Source organism: Biomphalaria glabrata, chromosome 12 (assembly GCF_947242115.1).
Source record: "Biomphalaria glabrata chromosome 12, xgBioGlab47.1, whole genome shotgun sequence".
Classification (NCBI taxonomy): domain Eukaryota; kingdom Metazoa; phylum Mollusca; class Gastropoda; family Planorbidae; genus Biomphalaria; species Biomphalaria glabrata.
In genome coordinates, this window is record NC_074722.1 from 26,469,754 (window position 1) to 26,492,017 (window position 22,264).

Genomic DNA, 22,264 nt, shown 5'->3' on the forward strand with positions numbered 1-22,264 from the left:
AAATTATACATCGTTCTGTCCCACATCTCTCGCGTGTTCTCTCCATTTTCAGCTTTCATAAGAATCTATTCCGCCTACGCAACTAAACTATCTACCCACCTTTACTCTAGATTACACCAGAAACACGCACACACACACACACTCATTAATCTTCGTTTTGTAAATATGTTTTTGTTTGAGATCCTATATAGAGGCGAATGTCTTTTTTGTTTCAATATTGAGTGTCAACCTTTGACTGCGCTGTTGACCTTCTTTCCGAAATGACCAGGTGATGGGAGATGATAACCTATGTGTCTGAGAGCAGATGTCCCGATGATTCATGATGACTTCATCCATGATATAAAGACTTCAGGTGTGAGTGCACTATCTGTACCCCACTTGTCAGCTTATTATGTCCACCATGCTGAAACTATTTTTCTGTGTGGTCAGTAGCTTGTTGGTGTGGTCAAGCGCTCGAGTTCTGGACTCCAGACAGGTAAATTGTATACCAATTGTTTAGCAGAGGGTAGAGTTTGACAAAACAGCTTTGATGTTAGGCTAAATAATCTTTTCTACTGTTTCAGACAGCCTAAATAAGAAAATCTTTACTTTCATCGTAATAAGTCAACGAATTACATTAGATGTAAAAAAAAAAAAAAAACTCGACTAGAAGAAAGCTCCCTTTTACCTATCCCTTAGTCTTTCTTCATTCTTCTATGTCTTTTGCCTTGGATAAAACCTCTTTCAATGGCAAGCGCGTCCATTCTTTATGTTGTCTTCACATCGCTTTCTCCTGTCTGCCTCTTCTTTTTCATGGTACCGTTCCCTTAAGGAAGGTCTTTGAGAATTCCAAAGACCTTGTAATATGGCCATAGGGTTTTAGTTTGCGTTTTTTTTTTACCATAGTTAGCAGGTCATCGTGGGGTCCAAACTGTGTAGAAACCCTGTCTCTAATCTCTTCGTTTGTGATGTGGTCTTTAAAAGTGATACCTAGGATCCTTCAGTAGCATCTCAATTCCATTGCTAGGCTGCTCCTCTCTAGCTCTGCAGTCAGCCTCCAAGAAGAAAGCTAAGTTATATTAACTTCAAATAAAAATATACGCTATTTTTTTTTGTTTCCATTTCTTTGTGCTATATCGTGAATACTAACCTACACAACTTATCGTCAAAGTTTCCATATAACGCATGGCATGGGCGTAGCCAGAATGGGGTGTGTGTGTATATATAAACCCCACTCCAACAAATTGAAATTCCTCCCCCTTCAGGGAGGGGGTGGAACTTTGTGACTGGACTTATTTTTAGCTTTGATTTTGTTTATTTTAAATGAGATTGTAATTTTAAACCATCAATTACCCCAGTGCAGCCGGAAAAGGGGGGGGGGTGGAGCTAAAAAAAACCTTCTTCTATTAAAAAAAAATTAAAGTAAACGACAATCACATATTTCCATGAGCATAACCAAGGAGGATTTTGAGTTTAAACCCCCCTCCAAATTTTATTTACGTCAAAACCCCCTATTCAATATAGGACTAAAGCATACAACAGTCACCAGTTAGTTATTTGAATTTTTGATTGATGTATGATGTCCCATTAAGATCTAAATTATAAAAAGACTTTATTTTTTTGGGCACTCCCTTCAGACCACGCCTTCCCAACTGAATATGTGCCTGGACAATGAGGCTCAAGTGATTCCTGGCACAACACTGGAGATCAAAAGCCCAAACTATGACAATGGCTTTTACTCAACCAATACGCGATGTCACGTGACCTTAAAGTCTGACTCACAGGACCTTTTACTCACACTAAATATCAAGTAAGTAACAAAATATGTATAAAATGGAGCAGGGTAGGTCGGATTGGATAATCGAATCTAGATCAGTAATCAGTAAACATAGACTTCTAAACGAAGTATGATTTTGAAAGGTTGCTAGCTAAAGGTAATTTTGCACGCCTACTGATTTTCCGGGTTTGTGGTGGCTAGGTGGTAAAGTCTAGGTTTTGAATCTCTGTGATAACCAGGATTTTTAATTTCCTGATTTTTTGGACGCCCCTGAGTCCACCAGACTCTAATAGGTACCTGACATTAGTTGGAGAAAGTTAAGGCAGTTGGTCGTTGTGCTGGCCACCTGACACCCTCGTTAAACTGTCAGCTACAAAAACAGATGGTCTTTATATCATCTGCCTCATATATAGCAAGTTCTGAAAGGCGGACATTCTACTGTCTTTCTGTTCCTGATCTGTGGTATTTTTAAGGTTTGGGCAACAAATCTTCACTTCATCAAAACATTTGTTTATTACTGTTCCTCATGATTTACACCCAGACATAGAACAGTGATTCCCAAACTTTTTCGGCCCTAAACATTTTTGACGTGTGTCTCACTGGCCACATCAACTAAAACAAAACAAACAAGGTTACAAAGACAGTTTGCGTATAAACACAAACTCAAAATCGGCATCCGAAGTGGTCCAACCAGGCAGGTACAAGGAAGTTTTCGATATTTTCAGGAAGAATATCATAATGAAATTATATCAAAGGCAAATGACAGAGAAAAATGGAAAAAGAAGGTTGACTGATCCTGTGTGGTGCCCCAACGGTCCACCACACCAATGGATAGGTGAAAGTAAAGGTGAAGCTAGATGTGAACCTGGCCTAACTGATAATGATTATCTATTTGATCTAGTTGTTTTGTAATTGGTCACTCTCCTATTCAAAGTCCCAGAAAAATCAACATTTCTGTAAAAAAAAAAATCCTTTAGTTCAGTTTCCTATGTCTGTGGTGCATTTTATTTGTCATTGCAGCTCACGCGATAATATGAAAAACTACTTACTATTTGTTGTTTTAAATTATGTTCCACTTATATGCATATTAAATAGATTTTTTCTCTTTCAAAAAAAGTAAACATTTTTTTGTAAATGTAATAGTTGGTATGTCAGAACTTACTTAACTTAGCAATACAATAAATCAAAAACCATTTGCATAAATGTGGTAAAATATGGTAAAAGGACGTAACCCTTACTAAATAGCCTTTCGTGTTTGTTACTATTAATAGTGAATAGTTGTAAAAATGTTAAATTCTTATTCCAAAAAACTGCTTGCATAGTTGATTTTAAAATTAAATTTTTCGCTTTCAGAAAAGAAAAAAATAACCGTTGCATCAGAACTTTGAATGGTTCAAAATATCATGATGTCAGATTTTCAATATCTTTTCTAGTTTACGAGATCTAAACGGGCCGGACGGAAGGACAGACCATATAAAACTAATAGCGTCTTTTCCCCTTTCGGGGGCCGCTGAAAATTGTTTAATAAAACTGAGCATAGACGAAATTTAATAAACAGTACACACATAAGGGAGTTCTCAGTGGCCCTCGGGCAGTAGTTTGTTTCGCGCTGTCCTGGCAGATCCAGTTAGAAATATCCTATACTATAGCTTGATTCTTGATGTTCCCTTCACTGAAGTTATTCTTTTTTTATTGTTCGTATTTGTCTTGGCACTCCCTGGTGTGAGATCAAATGTGTTAGTTTCCTACCCCCTCCCCTATTTTTTCGCCTTTACTTTCTATGCATTTGATCTCAGATAAACCAATCCTGAGCTTCAGTTTGGTAACATCATGGTAACATCATGGTAACATCATGGTAACATCATGGTAACATCATGGCCTTATTATTATCTTGAACAAAAACTTATGGCTTTCACTGGCATTTCCAGAATCAAGATTTAGTTAAAGGATACAAAATTCATTGGACTTCTTCTTAACTGTATCTACGGAGAAATGACAGGTGTCAACTATCGAATCCGCCAGCCGGCGCAGTCTCTTCTTGCTTGACAGCCTCTAAAGAGTTTGTGGTTGCTTTTTCTTCATTTTGATACTTAGTTTACAGAGGGACTTCTTTGGTTGTCTCTTGGGCTGGATCTGCATTTTAAAGCATTAATTAGTCACGTGTTTAGCATTTCATACAACAGCCACACGTGTGGATACTAAAAAAGAAAATGTCTAAGTTAACATCATAGATAGTGGGTGTAAGGAAATATAAAAAGAAAAACAAAATAAACAAACAAAAAACAAACTCAAAAGGTTCTCAAAAAATTCATCATGCATCAAGCAAAATAAAAAAAAAAAATACTTTATTAACAATTACGCTTATTTTTAGGGGAAGAACCGCAAAATAAATGCCATTTAGTACCAAATATATTTTTAGCCACCAAAAAGCCTCTTTTTTCTTTTTGTCCATTCTATTTATTCGCTCCGTTAAGATCTTAAAAAATTAAAAGAAAATATATGGAAAAAATATGTAGACCTCCATGGAACTCTACCAGACGTGGACACATATGCAGGTCGAAAATTGAAATGGAATGGAAGACAATTCCATTATTTTCATTGCCTTCTCCTAAACATGCTGACAGAACCGCAAAATACTGCTAAATATCTCAATATTACTAGATGAAACTCCCCCCTTTCTCTATTTTAAACACAATTAATTAATTATCATTAATTGATTAACTGATTGGTTAATTTTTTTATTGATTGATGTATAGTCATCGATTATAAATTATTATGCAACATTCAACATGATCAGTCAATGGTGAGTGGGAGACAAAAAAAGTGTCAAAGAATACGTCTTAGACAGACAGAAAGACGGAGTGAGTTAATTATAAGTTTGGTATGAACACACCAACAACCACAACAACAAACAAACAAACAAACAAAAAAAAAAAAACCCTACATAAATATCAGGCCAATACGTACTATTGGTCTAAGAGAATTTCACTTGTCACTATTTGACGACTGGAGATGACCGAAGGACGGATGTTTAACTCTTACCATCCTGAGTCCTAAGCGTCTACCACACGTCTTGGAACTCATCCTTTGCTATAACCAAAGTGATTCACATGAAATAAATATGACTAAAAGTAGACATCAATAAGTTTCTTCTTTCTAAATCTTATCTACTTTCTAAGTTTACAATGCCAGAGACAGCATAGAAAATTATTGCTAACTTTAAAATTGTTTAAAATTTATTATAATTTGTGTTCTCATTTTGTATGCAGAACTCTTGACCTTGAACTATACATAGTGATGTGTGACTTTGATTATCTATGTATTAACGGGGTCAGATATTGCGGAAACTGGGCCAGCGGTAATGTATTCCAGTACATCTTACCAGCGTACAATGAGTTTACCCTGAACTTCAAGACGGATTATAGTGTTAATGCTCGTGGATTTGATGTAAGTGTATCCTATAATGTCTCACAAATTTGACTTTTCTCAGATAGCTTTATGTTGAGTAGAAGGCTGATGGAAATAAGATAAGTTATTAAACATGTACTATACGACCAAGCTTTGGACAAACCTTTTATTGTTTCCAACAAAACAAGAATCAATAAAAAAAAAAAACTTCCAATTTTTAATTAAATAGAGGTAATTAATTAATTTTTTTTTTGCTAACGCAAGAGGAAACACATCTTATAATATTGAGAGATTTTTTCTCGTACTTTTGTGCTCCTGAAAGCTTTTTTGTTTTGAAATATTTTGCTAATTTTTCTCTTTTTTTTTTGGTATTGGAATGTATTCAGATTGTGGTCAGTGCTGCCCAGTATAACAACGAGACAGTAAACATCATCAAAACCGGGGTGGGCAAGGACAGCAGCTCACTTCAAACTCAACCGCTGACTCTGGACAACTTGAACTATCAGGACATTTGCGGAGTCGATGCTAGAGAGACCGGTATTAGCTACCCTGGAGCTCCGTCTGTATATAACAGCACAACATATTACCAGTACACCACTAATAACCCGTGGTATTATGACTCCACATTCTATTACCAGTACACCACTAACAACCCGTGGTATTATGACTCCACATCCTATTACCAGTATACCACTAACAACCCGTGGTATTATGACTCCACATCCTATTACCAGTACACCACAAACAACCCGTGGTATTATGACTCCACATCCTATTACCAGTACACCACTAACAACCCGTGGTATTATGACTCCACATCCTATTACCAGTATACCACTAACTACCCATGGTATTATGACTCCACATCCTATTACCAATACTCTACTGGCTATCCTTACTATTACGAAAGTACCACCTATGACCCCTACTCCACGGGCAACCCTTACTACAACCCTTACACCCCAGTAGCGTCCGCCTTCCCGTCCAAAGATTACGTGGCCTCTTTGGTCCAGCAGGTCATCCAGCAGCTGAATTCAGAGAGGTACAGTCAAGAACAGGCCAGCTTACTTTTGACCCAGTTGCTGCGTTATTTGGGATATTAATGGACCTGACATGTTGTAAAGCATGGCTGCATTTACTGAGCTTTCTCTTTCTTTTTCTCTGTCACTCTTTCTCTCTTTATTTCTTTTTTTCTCTATGGCTATTAAAGTCGTAGAGTGTGGTAGAATTAACTGCTCTCCCCCTCCACCCCTTTCTCTTCTCTCTCTTTACTTGTTTCTCTGGACGTACTATTTTGTTTGGTTAATTTTTTGCTTGCAATAAGAACTAAAAAAAAAAAAAAAAGAAAATAAACATTGAAAATTAGGTAAATTATTTGATTTTGATTTTATTTTCTTTGTTTATTTTAGGTTTTGTGTGTGAGTTATGTTTTAACTCTGTCTCTCCGCAATTATTTCCTGCGCCCAGAAGGAATTATTCATTTTTCCCATTAGTATTTCACTAGCCTGTAAGGGTTTAACTTCAATAACGTTCTTCTTTGAATCAGACCATGTTATAATTGGTATAGATAATTGCATGCCCTTTTTATATAACACAAATTAAAGTTTATGAACCCAAAAATTTAGTTAATTTAATGGGGTCAAATCAACGATGGTATCGTCAATCAGGAGAGAAAGGGTTAATACTACCTTTTTTACTAAACTAAACCGAAAAGCAGTGTCAGCCAAATTGTAGCCTAATGTAGAGATTTTCATAAATCTTAAACATAACATTAACCCATAAAAATTCTAACTTATGATTCTTTCTAGTCCTTAGGCGAACTATTACACCAATGGCCCCATTGTTCAAACTGCCTTGTGTCTTTTGCTAATTTTGTAGTTTTGTCTTCCAGAGATGCGCAAACATTTTCTTTTTTTTCTTTTCAATATTGAAAACCTCTCATCTGCCCGGAGTCATGTATGTGATTAATGCAAATATTTATATACATTATACATTTTACAAGGACATTTTGATTTTTAATTTGGTTATCAAATTTGACAATTCCCAATTACCACAGACATTTTTTTTACCACATATAATACTAATAAAATGAAAATTATTAGATTTGTTACAATTTAAAAATGTCCAACATTAGGAAATCCACTTTAGAAAAATAAAATAAAAATACTTAAAAAAACAAACAAAGCTTATATTAAGTGTAGTCGTATTAATTAGTTTGGATCAGTGATGTAATTAAATTTGTAATAGATATAGACCAGTGATGTCCAACCTAATTCGGTCTACGAGCCATATTAACCGAACTGAAATTGACTTGAAACTTGAGACTTTTTTTTAGAATACCGTGGGTCTAGTTCTTATTTATTATTCATATATCTATTTTTATTAATGGGATGTTAGCAGTTTATCCTAAACAAACTTCTGCATATCATGCTGCACAGATGAGCCACCAAGTGGTAGCACTGAGTTCTCGTTCGTGAAACGATGACGTAACGTGTGTCTCCAGTTTCCTCACTGAAAACGTTGGTCCACACACACATCACTGCTTGTAAACATTGGGATCATCCTTCACGTTTGTTTTCGGAGATTCGGACAAGTTTCTGCAGACGTAGATGTCTGGCTTTGTAAGTCAATCAGTTCTAGTAACTTTTGGCGGCATTTCACTTAGGGGCCGCATATGAATTTTCGAAAACACACATGTCATTTGTCAAACTATGACAAATCCAGAAATATTTCACTGAAAATATTCTTCAATAGCCTTAAAAGTAGGATAATTTTTTTCTTTCGATAAAGACATATTTAGCTATTTATAATTTTGTGGAAATGTACAAGTTGGGAAGTGACAAGGTCAATGTTTCAGTCTTCATAATGAAGAGTTGTGATTTCGTTTGAAAGCACTTTTGTTAGCTTAGACATACGAAGACAAATGAAGTAGTTTGTTACTGGGTTCATTCAGATGTGACACGATTTCGCATAAAATTGCCAAAGAGGTTTTTTATGAAATATTTAGCTTTTTCTTTTTCCCTTTTTTTTTTTTGGTATTGGAATGTATTCAGATTGTTGTCAGTGCTGACCAGTACAACAACGAGACAGTCAACTTCATCAACACCGGGGTGGGCAAGGACAGCAACTCACTTCAAACTCAACAGCTGACGCTGGACAACTTGAACTATCAGGACATTTGCGGAGTCGATGCTAGAGAGACCGGTATCAGCTACCCTGGAGCTCCGTCTGTATATAACAGCACAACATATTACCAGTATACCACTAATAACCCGTGGTATTATGACTCCACATCCGTCTGTATATAACAGCACAACATATTACCAGTATACCACTAATAACCCGTGGTATTATGACTCCACATCCTATTACCAGTATACCACTAACAACCCGTGGTATTATGACTCCACATCCTATTACCAGTATACCACTAACAACCCGTGGTATTATGACTCCACATCCTATTACCAGTACACCACTAACAACCCGTGGTATTATGACTCCACATCCTATTACCAGTATACCACTAACAACCCGTTGTATTATGACTCCACATCCTATTACCAGTATACCACTAACAACCCGTGGTATTGTGACTCCACATCCTATTGCCAGTATACCACTAACAACCCGTGGTATTATGACTCCACATCCTATTACCAGTATACCACTAACAACCCGTTGTATTATGACTCCACATCCTATTACCAGTACACCACTAACAATCCGTGGTATTATGACTCCACATCCTATTACCAGTATACCACTAACAACCCGTTGTATTATGACTCCACATCCTATTACCAGTATACCACTAACAACCCGTGGTATTGTGACTCCACATCCTATTACCAGTATACCACTAACAACCCGTTGTATTATGACTCCACATCCTATTACCAGTATACCACTAACAACCCGTGGTATTGTGACTCCACATCCTATTACCAGTATACCACTAACAACCCGTGGTATTTTGACTCCACATCCTATTGCCAGTATACCACTAACAACCCGTGGTATTATGACTCCACATCCTATTACCAGTATACCACTAACAACCCGTGGTATTATGACACCAAATCCCACAGCCATGACGGATCTTTCAATTGAGATATTTGCTTTGATTTCTCTGTCTACAAAATATTTTTTTTCATGTTTCAAATAAAAAAAAACAATCAACAACACAACGTTTTAGTAGCTCATCACAAGGTCCAGGTTCAAAACCTTGGCAAAGAGAATTTGTTGATGAACAAACAATGAAGTTGACTCGACAACCTTTCTCATACCTCTTGTTGCCAGTCCGCTGTGGCGTCCATCCATACTTCAGCCATCATTAGTAGTCACTCCCACACATTTCTCCCATAAAACAGAAATATTTCTTATGTTGGTTGAAACCTCTATGAACAGGTCTTCGCGTGGTCATGCATCCTCCTCATAGCTATTATTTCTTCTAAGATTTCATTTGCCAAATTAAAGTTGTATAGTTTTTTTTTTTTACATTTCGGATGAATCATCAGATTTAAAGATAATTACACTCTAGCCCAAACCCCAATTAGGACGACGAGGGTGGGCAGGGTTCAAGACCAGGAACATCAAGACCAACAAACGACAGTCCAAAGTACATACCACACGACCAGACAGCCATAGCGATAATCTGTAACTGGAAGATTGGTCTTATAATATATATTTCTATTCTATAAATAAAAAAGAAAATAAAACTAAAATGTTATTTAACCTTAGTTAGGCCAATAATAGAATATGCATCCTCTGTTTGGGATCCCTCAACTCAAGAAATATTAAGAAACTAGAACAGACAGAAAATAGAGCAGTGCGATTCATAACAACCGAATACATTTGACTAGAGTAACACCTATAGGAAAATCACTAAATTTAGAACGCCTTCAGGAGAGAAGACTTAAAGTAAAATAGCAATTATACATAAAACATTGAACCATAATCTTCAAATACAAAAACAAAATCTAATAAAATACTCAGAAAGACACAAAGATAAAGGCACATTCCTCGTTCTATATGCTAGAACAAATTTGTACAAATGCTCCTTCTTCCATAGCACTATTAGAGCATGGAATGGGTTGCCTGAGCTAGCCTCGAAAACCAGTGACTTGGCAGAATTTAAGTCATATGTCTGACTAAGTGCATGACGCGTAGGACGTAATCATCTTCTTTTTTGAAGTAACGTCTGTATCATATAAGATAAGATATGTATATATCCCGTATGGGAGACGAACTTATGACAAAGGCAGTTCTTTTTTTGGTGAGCTGAAAGGTGGTCGACGTAACAGAGGCGCCCCACGTAAACGCTTCAAAGACCAGCTTAGGCGTCAACTTTCCTTGGCTGACATAGAAGAGAGCACCTGGTTGCATGCGCCCTCAGAACGAGAGAGCTGGTGGTCACTCACAAAGGCCGCGGGATACACATTTGAGACCAAAAGAAAATCCGCTGCCGAGGACAAACGCAGACGGCGAAAAGAAAATCTAAATCGACCACCTACGGACAATGGTTATGCTTGCCCTGGGGTGGCAAAATATATAGGTCACAGATGGGGCTGCGCAGCCACGGGAAATACTGCACTCCTCACTTCTCTTCAGACTCGAAGACACGCCTTATTATTATTATACTTAATTGGGCGTAGCTAGATTTTATTCGGAGAGAGTTTTGGGGCGGGGGAATCCCCCCGTTGCCCCCCCCCACCCTTCCGCCATTAATATATATATATATTGCCCCAAGGCAATGTCGCCATAGATACCCACATACACATTCGCGATAAATTCCCCCATTCATTTCAATACGAGTTTGTCATGTTTCTCACCTACGTTGCAATCATTCAAGTTGCTTATCCTTTGGATTAGATTTCACAGCGAGGTGGGGATGCCTGAATGAATGCTACGACGTCAACGGAAGATGACGTCAGAAGAGCTAACAGCATGAATGCACATTATTCTTGGTCTGGATGTGAGTTACGGTTTTTGGATTCTAGTTTGGAACTGCACCAGATCTCAGATTCAATTATTTTCGGACGTTTTTTCGGATTTGAGGTGGCGCGGTGGCCGAGTGGTAAAGTACTTGGCTTCCGAACCTCGGAGTCCCGGGTTCGAATCATGGCGAAGACTGGGATTTTTACTTTTTGGAATCTTTAGGGCACTTCCGAGTCCGCCCAGCTCTAATGGATACCTGGCATTAGTTGGGGGAAAGTAAAGACGGTTGGTCGTTGTGCTGGCCACATGACACCCTCGTTAACTGTAGGCCACAGAAACTGATGACCTTCACATCAGCTGCCCCATAGATCGCAAGGGCCTAAAGGGGCATTTATTTTACTTCAGATATTTTCCTAACCCAAATCTCCCAGTCCAGAGCAAATACCACACGACCACTCAGCCATCTCAACTTGATGTTTATAAAATGGATACATTTACAATATGCATTTGATTGAGTCGCTTGGGGGAGGGAAGGGGATGGCACAAGTTCGAATCCGACTCAAGCTTTATTGTGTTTTGGTAAGCAGGGAGACTTACTCCCATATACCCCTCCCCTCATGTCCACGGAAGAGAATGGACCAATGGACCTGCTGTAACACTAAAAACTTGCTATTCAAAAGCAATATTTCACTGTGTTACTCGAAATTGTAGTTATCGCTGTGAAAGGTACACCACCGCCGGACTGGCTGTATAGGCATTATGGCGAATTAGCTCTAAAGCAATAGTGTCTAGCAATGTGTCATTGTTAATATAGATTTGAGTCGGCATCATGTAACGAATTGATAAAGTGCTTATGAAAATAGACGTTTTTTTAAAATTATTTTTGTAGTTATCTAGTGTTAATTTTAAACTCTAAAGCGGCCACCTTTTTCTTTCTACATAGTTTAACAGGAACTAACCCATAGTACAATAAAATGGAATTCAAAAACTATTAGCCAACACCAAACCAAATAAAGCTTCTGGACCTCATGGTATTCCAGCTAGATTACTCAAAGAACTAAGCAATGAGCTAGCCCCAGTGTTCAAAATACTCTTTCAGGCTTCACTTAACCAGGGCAGAGTACCAAAGGACTGGAAAGAAGCTAATGTCGTGCCCCTATTTAAAAAAGGAGAAAAATCTGACCCAGGAAACTACAGACCAGTATCACTTACCAGCATCACATGTAAAATCCTAGAACACATAATATTTAGCAACATCATAAACCACTTAGACAAACATAATGTCGTCACACCATACCAACATGGCTTTAGGAAATATAGATCATGTGAAACACAACTGATAGGACTAATTGATGATTTTTCAAAAGGTTTAGATAATAGTGAACAAATAGATGCTATCTTACTAGATTTTTCTAAGGCTTTTGACAAAGTCCACCACCATAGTTTGCTTAAAAAATTAAAATATTTTCGGCATTAATGGTTCACTGCATCAGTGGATTAAAGATTTTCTGATAAGGAGAGAACAAACTGTAATAATAAATGGCTCTAAATCAACACCGATAACAGTAAACTCAGGTGTACCTCAAGGAACAGTCTTGGGTCCACTACTATTTTTAATTTACATAAATGATTTACCAAATTGCATTAGTTCAGGAACAAAAGTCAGATTATTTGCAGACGATTGCATAATATATAGAACAATAAAAACAACACAGGACACAGATATTTTACAAAGAGAATTAGATGAATTACAGAAAAGGGAATCAAATTGGAGCATGTCTTTCCACCCAGAAAAATGTCAGTTGTTAAGAGTAACAAAAAAAACTAAAACAAATTAATTCCACTTATCTTATTCATGGCAAACCAGTAACACAGACTAAAAACGCAAAATACCTAGGTGTTATAATAAATGAAAAACTGTCATGGAATCCACATATTGATGAAACTACAAAAAAATCAAACAAAGCATTAGGATTTATTAAAAGAAATTTCTATAAATCAAATAAGAACATAAAACTAAAATGTTATTTAACCTTGGTTAGGCCAATAATAGAATATGCATCCTCCGTTTGGGACCCCTCAACTCAAGAAAACATTAAAAAACTGGAACAGTCACAAAATAGAGCAGTGAGATTCATAACAAACGAATATTCACATTTGACTAGAGTAACACCTTTAGTAAAATCACTAAATTTAGAAAGCCTTCAGGACAGAAGGCTCAAAAGTAAAGTAGCAATCATACATAAAACATTGAACCATAATCTTCAAATACAAAAACAAAATTTAATAAAATACTCTGAAAGACACAAAGATAAAGGCACATTCCTCGTCCCATATGCTAGGACAAATTTGTACAAATACTCCTTCTTCCCTAGTGCTATTATAGCATGGAATGGGTTGCCTGAGCTAGCCAGGAAAACCAGTGACTTGGCTGAATTTAAGTCATTGGTTAATATGCATGACTAAATGCATGACGCGTAGGACGTAATCATCTTCTTTTTTGAAGTAACGTCTGTATTATATAAGATAAGAAGATAAGATACCACCACATCAGTCAAGTACAATTTCTTTACTTTGTTCGTTACAAAACAAAATAGTTAATTACCAATAGCTAATTAACTAATTGGTTATTTTTTTAAAATTGATTCTTGTGTTGTCAGGTAAAAGAATAATTGTGCGAAATTTTAGCTTGATCCCAGATAGGGTGTGGGAGAAATAACGTGTACCAACTATTTATCAGACAGACAGAGTTGATATAAGCTTCGTAATCAAAATGTGGTAGCTAGTAGATGGCGAGCCTGGAGTGTGCATATCTCAAAACTGTTGATAACCGGAGCCTGTCCGGAGGAAAGAACTTTGAACGTACACTTGTTCTCTTTTTTCAAATGCTTTTTTTTTCTCATCTTGGTAAAAACATATATTCAATTCAAACTAACTCAAAGTCATTCAGTCTGCGCTTGTTAAATTATTGGTTCACATTTAAACTTCGTATAGCTTACCAGCCAAGCTACATGTAGAAATACCATATATTACGTAAATCCATTCATTCATATGTTCAGTTTTCAATGCATTATAAAGATTAACATACTTCTGTGCAGGGGCGTAACTAGGGATTGACCTCTTTGGGGGCCCCTTGCATTTTGACATTCGACATATGACATGAGATAATGTACGCAAAAATATATAAGCCCCAAATCAAATTGGTTCAGTATATCAGTAAACTTAACAAAAAGTAATCATCAAGACTCTTAATGAATAATACCGTTGTTTTATTAGTTAAATAATGCACAAGTGACAAATCTAAATTGATATCGCTTCACGTCGTGCATTCTGTGCAGCAAAGACATCTATAACATCAACTACATCGATACTTTCTAGTATTTGTGACTTCACTGACATTAAAACCATGATAAGCCTTTCTTGCGTCATTGTGCTCCTGAGATACTTTTGATGAGCTTGAGCTTTGAGAATGATCTCTCACATGACGTAATGGAAGTGGCCTGAGTTAGCGGTATTCGGAGGAGGTTGCAAAGTCTGAGCACACGTAATTCCCATATGAAGCCTGTTTCCTCAATATGTCTATTGGTGATTGTATTACTGTTTGTTGATGAAAAGTGCTCGTGCATCAATGACATCATTTAAAAAGCGATTTTCCATTTATTTCATCATACAAACAGGAAAAGTAGCACAGTTTGTCACAAGCGTGTCTTCTAACAGGTGTCTTGGTTCAAGAAGAAACCCAAATGTATCCATTTTCTTTCCAGCCTTTGGAATCTGCCCTTCATCTCCATATGAAATCTGTCCAGCACTTCTGTCGCAACACGTTTGAATTGCAGTTGTATTGACAGTCCTACATTAGAACTCAACTTCCCATCAAGTCTTTTCTTTCATATGGTTGTTTTGATTACAGGGAATCCATAGTATTCATAACTTCTTTTGCTTTTTCGATGGATTGGGTTTTTGTCAGTTTCTCATCATTTTGCAGAAAGCATGAAAGGGTACTAATTTCTTTAGCAGATTCTCGTATATGCAGTCCAGACTTTTGTAGTTTCTTCCGAACTATATTAACTGGGCACAGAAGCTTTGACCAGAATTCCAGATAGGCAAAATTTCTTAATTTTCCACTGCATGAAGAAGATTCTGTGCTAATATTATAATGGTATTACGTCATTGCTGGTTATTTCTGTTTTGTGCGAAAGCAAAAGGATTCAGAGTATACAAAAGTGGGAAAGATCCATATCTCGTTATGCTCGAGTATAGAAATACTCCGATAAGTGGATTGTCGTATTCACCATCACAACTGCTGACGAGTAGAAGACTCAGGGAATCATTCCAGCTGATCACAAACTATTGAAACCATCGGTAGCTGAAAATGCAGAGACATTACTCAACGAACGCAAAAGCAAGACTACCTAAAGATTATTCTGTCGGAGAGTTCGTCTAGGTCAAACATGGCAGAAAGCTGTTGTCATAAAAAAATTCAGCACCCAGATCTTACATCATAAAGACAAACAATGGAAAAACATACAGAAGAAATTAACGCGTTTTAAATAAGAGTTTCGATGAAGACATCTCCCAGAGATACTATGATACCGATGAAGACAATGAACTGCTAACTGTTGGAACAAACGAAACAGACAGTTATAGACCAACGTCTAGAGAACTTGTTGCGCCAGTCAAGACAACCAGAAGTGGACGAATTGTTAAAGTTTCTAGTAGACAGTGCCGGTGGCAGTGGGCGCCGCGCTTTCATAGGCCCCGCGCTAATTCCAAGTGTACATTATTAAATTAAACAATTATAATGTATATAAAATAACAGGGTTTTCGCGACCTCCTGATTTTTCAGGGCCTCCAGGAAATCTCATGAAAAAGCAAAATATACGATAAAGTCCTGAACTTTTTTTGAATTTATTCAAATCTCCTGAAGAATAGACGAAATTGACATTTTGGGGTGCCAATAAATAAAAAGTGGCATTGCGAGCTTTCATTTGATAAAAATTTATTGCAAAGACGAAAGTAGGCCTATTTTCTAATTCAAAAAAAAAAATAATTTTGACGTTATGCTTATCCCTACCCAGACTAGGCCCCGCGCGACCCGTTTCGCATAGGGCCCCGCAAATGCTAGGACCGGCCCAGCTAGTAGATATCACTATTAAGAACTTTAAAAGGAAGGGTGTGATAATAACTTCAAAAGGAAGGATGTGTTAATATTATATGATATTACGTCATTGTTTTTTGTTTACGTTTTGTGCGAAAGCAAAAGGATTAGATGGAAATAAAAAGAGAAAGAGAGTTTCCATTGGATTGAGGAAAGATGAATAGAGGGGTAATAACTCGAGTTTGAAGTTTAATCATGGAACTATACTAATGGAACAACAGCTCCTAGTTTTTACTAGGGGAGTGCCGTCGCGCATATTTTTTCGCGCAAGGTGCAATATGGAGAAATTCAGGAGGATGCAAAAGAAGAAATTTACTCCTCCAGTCACTTGGACTGACCTTCAATGAGAGTAAAACTTTCCTACGCTTTATTTTATTAGATCTCTAAAAACTTCATCCATTTTCTCACAATGTTTTGTGATTTATAAAATTTTCCTGAATAAGGGATCGTCACAAAAGTTATTTTTTTAAGGCCACCCCATTAAAATAGCTGTTTTCAGTACTTTCACATTTGGGTATTTTACACAAAATCTGGATTTTTTTTATGTACATGAAATCATTATCATCTGTCCCGCGTAAGCAAATCCTCCACTTTTTCCGGTCACCAATGTTCTTAACAAGATATCAAGAGAGAGAGGCTGGTCCATTATTTGCGTAGTCAAGCCAGCTTTTCTTCTGACAAACCTTTTTTCGTTTATTCTCTTGAAGGATATTTTTTTTTAAAGTTAGTCTTACAAAATACAATTCCAAACCAACTCATGCAGTTATTGTCTTTTCACAGTATTGAGGAGTCATCCTTTTTGCCAGCCAGAGTGTTAATTGGCAAAAGTAAAAAAATTCATTATTTTAATTTTTTTTAGTAAATATTCACAACTATATCTTTTATATAATAATATATTTTTAAATAATAATATCTTTTATATAGACATGCTTTAATAGATCTAATAAATGATTAACGCGGACCTACCAATATGGGTATATTAATACTTAAATCTGGGTATTTTAAATTTCGAATGCGCATTTTTTAAAAACCGAACTTATCTATAGATCTCTTATATCTAGAATAATATAGATCTACAACACCCAGTCTTAGACTATGGTTCTAGATCTATTTAAAGATATTTTTTTAAAAAATAACTCAATAGATCTAATAAAGTCATGATTTTTACTCTATTTTCTCTAGATCTAAACCATACATGAGATCAATATGAATGTTTATAGATCTAGTCTACGTCTAGATCTATCGATCATCTATACAGTACTATAGGCTATAGGCACTATAGCTGTATTGCCTTGCCTGTAGATCTAGCTAGTACCTGTACTAATATTAGTAGATGTAGATCTATAGTATAATAATAATACTTTTTTATAGTAGAAAGTAGATTTATAATGTATCAATTCTATCTAATCTAGATCTAAATCTAGACTTCACTTTCACATCACACTATTATTGATACAGACAGTGGATGAAACAAATACAGTGATTATAGTTTATACTGATTATACTTATAGATCTACCAGTTGATAATCATCATCATCATAGATAATAATCTAGACCTATTAGATTCTAGATCTATAAATAATCATAGTCACCGTGATAGTGCCCTTTTTAGTCAATGTAGTCAAGTCAAGATAGTGGAACGTAAACTCGAAGGTTTAATACAATACAGTATAAGCTATGAGTTAGTATAAGATAATAAGATCTAATTATTTTGTTACTTTGTATGTCAATGTCTCAATTAAAATAATTAATATCATCAGCCATATCATATTAAATATTAAAATATATAGTAGACATAGATTTCTATATTATAAATAGATAGATTAGATCTATAAAATATAATTTTACAAACTTTAGAAATGATTGATTTTATTTTTAATTGATCAGCCTTCTAGACTGGATTGAAATTCACCTTCCTAAATTGTCTCTAAAGTCTGTATCTGATTTGAGAGGCCCAACGAGGCAAGTGTCTATTAGTACTCTGTCTCTTGATCTATCTAGTAGGCCTACTTAGCTAGTGCATTAGCCTTAGCCATAGTGTAGTCAAATCTTGACAACTAGTCTTCTAGATCTAAGCTTCTAGAATAATTAGATCTAGATCCAGTTTAGATTTAGAATATAAAAGTATTTTACTAGCTAAAGTACTAAATCTACAGATCTAAATTCTAGATAGATATACAATATATAGATCCAGTTTAGATTTGGAATATAAAAATATTTACTAGCTAAAATTCTAAATCTACTGATCTATACTTAATATTTTAGATATTATATAACATCTACAACAAAATATTATTAAGATATAATTATAGATTCTAGACTAGTTATATATGTACATAAAATATATAAATAAAAGATAAAATTTATGCAGGCCTAGATCCCATAAATTTATAATTGATCCAGATCTATCAGTAAAAGTTACCTTCGACGGGAAGTTTTACCCAATCTAATCTATACAAGACAATTTATAATCCATGCCTCGCCTACACCCCATACATTAAATAATAGTTTCCATTCCATGCCATGCCCAGACCCATGAGTTCATGAAATAATAAATGATGTGGTGTCAATTATGGATCTATCCCCTGAAATTTAGGACTTTAATATAAAACTCACATATCTAGTTAATTATTTGCTATGACACTCTGATCAACTTTGACTTGTGTGATACATATATGTTTCTTATCAGATTTAATGAATGAAGTTTTGGTGCATTTTAAGGCTACAAAAGTATCATCAGGTGTATTCTAACCATTGGTATTTTTCCTCGCAACATTTCTTTTCTAGTCTGTGATAAATTATAAATTTAAAAAAATGTTTGTAATGTTTCAGTTATTAACAAGTAGAACCATGCCAACCAGTTCTGATGATGTACCAGAATGGCTCAAGGATCATACTTATACTATTTCTACTCTCTGGGCAGACATTAATAATATTGGCATCCATTCAATATTTATTGTAAGTACTACTATACAATTTTTATTTTAGTTATCTAAAAGATATTTTATGAAGTGTGATTTTCATGGTCAAGCAACATCCAAATATCTGGGATGGAATTTAACATTTTTCTCTATTTTTTTTTTTATAACACTCTTAAGCAAATTCATCTTTCAAGAATGCCTAATATAACTTGGCTGTTGTGCAGGCCATTCCTTTACAATAAACTGTTAGATGAAATTAGGCAAAGTTATGTCTGATAATTTGTATGTTTGATACAACAATGTATTCAATTTAATATTATTTTTTAATTTTAATGTTTTCAAAAGAAATTAGCCAATATGCCTAATTGTATAATTACAGTTATGTTTGGAAATGGAAGAAAAAGGCATGCATTCCTAACAAGTCAATGATTGGTTGCACCTCTAAAGGTAAGGCATTGCAATTTTTCCCTATGCACTTTTCTCATAAGCTGAAGTACTTGTATTTTTGAAAAACTAGTTTTCCATGAAAAAGTAAATCATAATATATGTTACAGTTGCTATTAGATGAGTGCAATGTCCATCAAATTAACTGAATATCTGCCTTCACCTTTAGTAATAATTCATAACTATTAAGGTCAGGGCCATGTCTACACATTAACGCAGTAGCTCCTTTTAGGTACAGACTATTTTTAGAATGGCAAAATTATATAATTATACTTAATAACATATGTATACGTTTAGCATGGTCAACACATATGTCACACATATTTTTATTTTTTTAAAATCCTTTTATTTATTTTTATAACTAGATAACTTTCTGTTATGAGAAAAGATGAGATTCTTGGACTCCTGCATAGCACCACCAGAAAGGAAAATCCCATCATGCATGTTGCAAAATAAAAGTCTTGGACCAATTTTAATTTAAGATATATTATACTGTAAGCTCTATACATATTTATGTTTATCCTGTCATTCAGCCAACAGGTTTGGATTTAGTATTTCTTTAAATCTGTTTGATATTGTACTTGAAAACTATTAATCTGAGCCCCATTAAAACAATAGGGAGTGCAGTGAATGAGTGGTAAAGCACTTGGCTTCTGAACTGAGGGTTCCTGGGTTCGATTAAGACAGGGATTTTCAATTTCAGAATTCAAAAGGCTAGGGATACATGGCAATAGTAAGGAATAAGTAAAGGCAGTTTGGGGATCCATGGCTGAATGGTTAAGTCATGGGTTTGAATCTCTGTGAAGACTCAGATTAAATTTTTTTTTAGATTTTTGGGTGCCCCTGAGTCCACCTAACTCTAATGGGTAGCTGACTTTCGTTTTGGAAAGTAAAGATGGTTGGTTGTTGTGCTGGCCACATGATGCACTGGCCAAAGAATCAAATGACCCTATAGATTGTGACGTCTGAAATGGGATTTTTTTTCAAAAGGTGGTTGGTTGTTGTGCTGGGTACATGACACCCTCGCTAACCATGGGGCACAGAAACTGATAAACTTTATATCATCTGCCCCATAGATTGCAAGATATGTAAGGGAAATTTTACTTTTTTAAAATTAAAATAAGAATCTATCAAAAGTAAACATAAAATATGGTGCATTCTCCTTAAAACTAAAACCTGGTGCGAAGGTTTAAAATGTTGGCAAAAAAAAGCAACATCATATATTCTTAATTCCCTTTGCAAAACTTACTGAGAAGAATATGCATGTTGTTCCCTCATAAGTTTCTTGACAGAGGAAATCTTGTTTATATTAGATTTGAATTAAGCAAATTAAGAAAAAATTATAATCATTATTTCAAATGGTTGTATCTAAACCTTTTATGAATTATTTTTCAGTCATAAGTATATTGAGATTAATGGATAATCATGAAATTGTTAAATAATTGCTGCTATCATTCCATTGACTAAAGAACCATAATTTTTTTTTTTTTAAATTAATTTCAAAATGATTTTTTTCAAGCATAGAGTTCACATAGATCTTGAGTGAATTTTTTTTTTCTATTTGACTAATGCTTCAATTTTATTGTATCATATTAGTTGTTAATTTTTATTACCCAGAATAATGCCTGTACTTCAGAATATTTAAAAAATGAGTACACTATTTTCATGTAATAATGTAACTTGGTATTCACACAATGCTCAAAATACACCATAATCTTTAGGCCATACAGATTTGTATAAATTAACTTGTTTAAATACATTGTAAATGTATATTGTTTGGATAAGAATAAAGTTTTTCTGTAGACAATTATTGTTCAAGATTTGTTGATGCTCCTGCTTAATCAATTATATATACAGGTCATTAGTTTTAACACGTCTGATAATAAATGACAGTACAAGTTAGTGAATGAAAATTTGTCATTATTTCAGCTGCTTTAGTCCTACATCAATGTGAGGTACCAGTACTTTGATTGTGTCATATAACAATTTAAAGCAACATTTTGAAATGAATAGTCTGTAGAATTGACAGTAAATACATTTAAGTGATGGGCTGTGATCTGCGTGAATTGAGAGCTGATAATGTATTGAATTTGTGTTTTTGATCTTTACTTCAAGTAAATGTTAATGAGCAATTAATTTTTAATGAATAAATAATTTAAAAATAAATACAAAAGAACCATAAACATCTACTTTAGTTTAATAATTTTTTTTCATCAGAACAGAATTTCCAACTTTGCATTCTTAAAATAAAATATAATTTATTTAGAGTAGAGTCAGAACACAAAATCTTAGTTTAAAAATATTAAGTAAATTAAGCTAAGCTGTGATCTCTTATAAACATTTGTATATAGACTATACACAATTTAATTATTATTTTTCATCAAATTGCAGGAACTAGTAAAACCAAAGTCAATGAAATAGTAATACTAGTAAATGAGATAAAAGTAAACTAAATATCATCAATGCTATTGAAGCCACACTTGTTTGTTTTTTTTTATCTTGTTTGGTGGACTGCAATTAAAGTTGCTATTAATTTTACTGATCATCTTAGCTGAAGTGCCAGTGTCGTCTCTTTGAAACCTAAGCTCATTTTCTTGGTAACTGGAAGTCCGGATATTTGGAGTTTCATTTTAAGCA

General features: G+C 35.0%; 2 protein-coding genes and 1 long non-coding RNA gene across 4 annotated transcripts; all 3 read left to right on the top strand.

Moving 5' to 3' along the window:
* Positions 1 to 315: 315 nt before the first annotated feature.
* Positions 316 to 6,535, top strand: LOC106058571 (uncharacterized). Its single transcript, XM_056006857.1, has 4 exons — positions 316 to 475; positions 1,617 to 1,789; positions 5,026 to 5,203; positions 5,551 to 6,535. Exons 1-4 carry the CDS (start codon positions 392 to 394, stop codon positions 6,265 to 6,267), a joined length of 1,152 nt encoding a protein of 383 aa, XP_055862832.1. The 5' UTR covers positions 316 to 391; the 3' UTR covers positions 6,268 to 6,535.
* A 1,911-nt stretch (positions 6,536 to 8,446) lies between these two features.
* On the top strand, positions 8,447 to 9,277 carry LOC129921932 (probable ATP-dependent RNA helicase ddx20). Its single transcript, XM_056005301.1, has one exon. The coding sequence runs from the start codon at positions 8,447 to 8,449 to the stop codon at positions 9,275 to 9,277; it is 831 nt and encodes a 276-aa protein (XP_055861276.1).
* An 8,554-nt stretch (positions 9,278 to 17,831) lies between these two features.
* LOC129922184 (uncharacterized) lies at positions 17,832 to 21,888 on the top strand. 2 transcript variants are annotated; one of them, XR_008774164.1, is made up of 4 exons: positions 17,832 to 17,943; positions 19,095 to 19,220; positions 19,563 to 19,630; positions 19,993 to 21,888. It is a non-coding gene; the product is annotated as an uncharacterized LOC129922184 (long non-coding RNA). The 2 variants fall into 2 exon arrangements; XR_008774163.1 differs by lacking the exon at positions 17,832 to 17,943 and having other exon boundaries at positions 18,572 to 19,220.
* Positions 21,889 to 22,264: the final 376 nt, after the last annotated feature.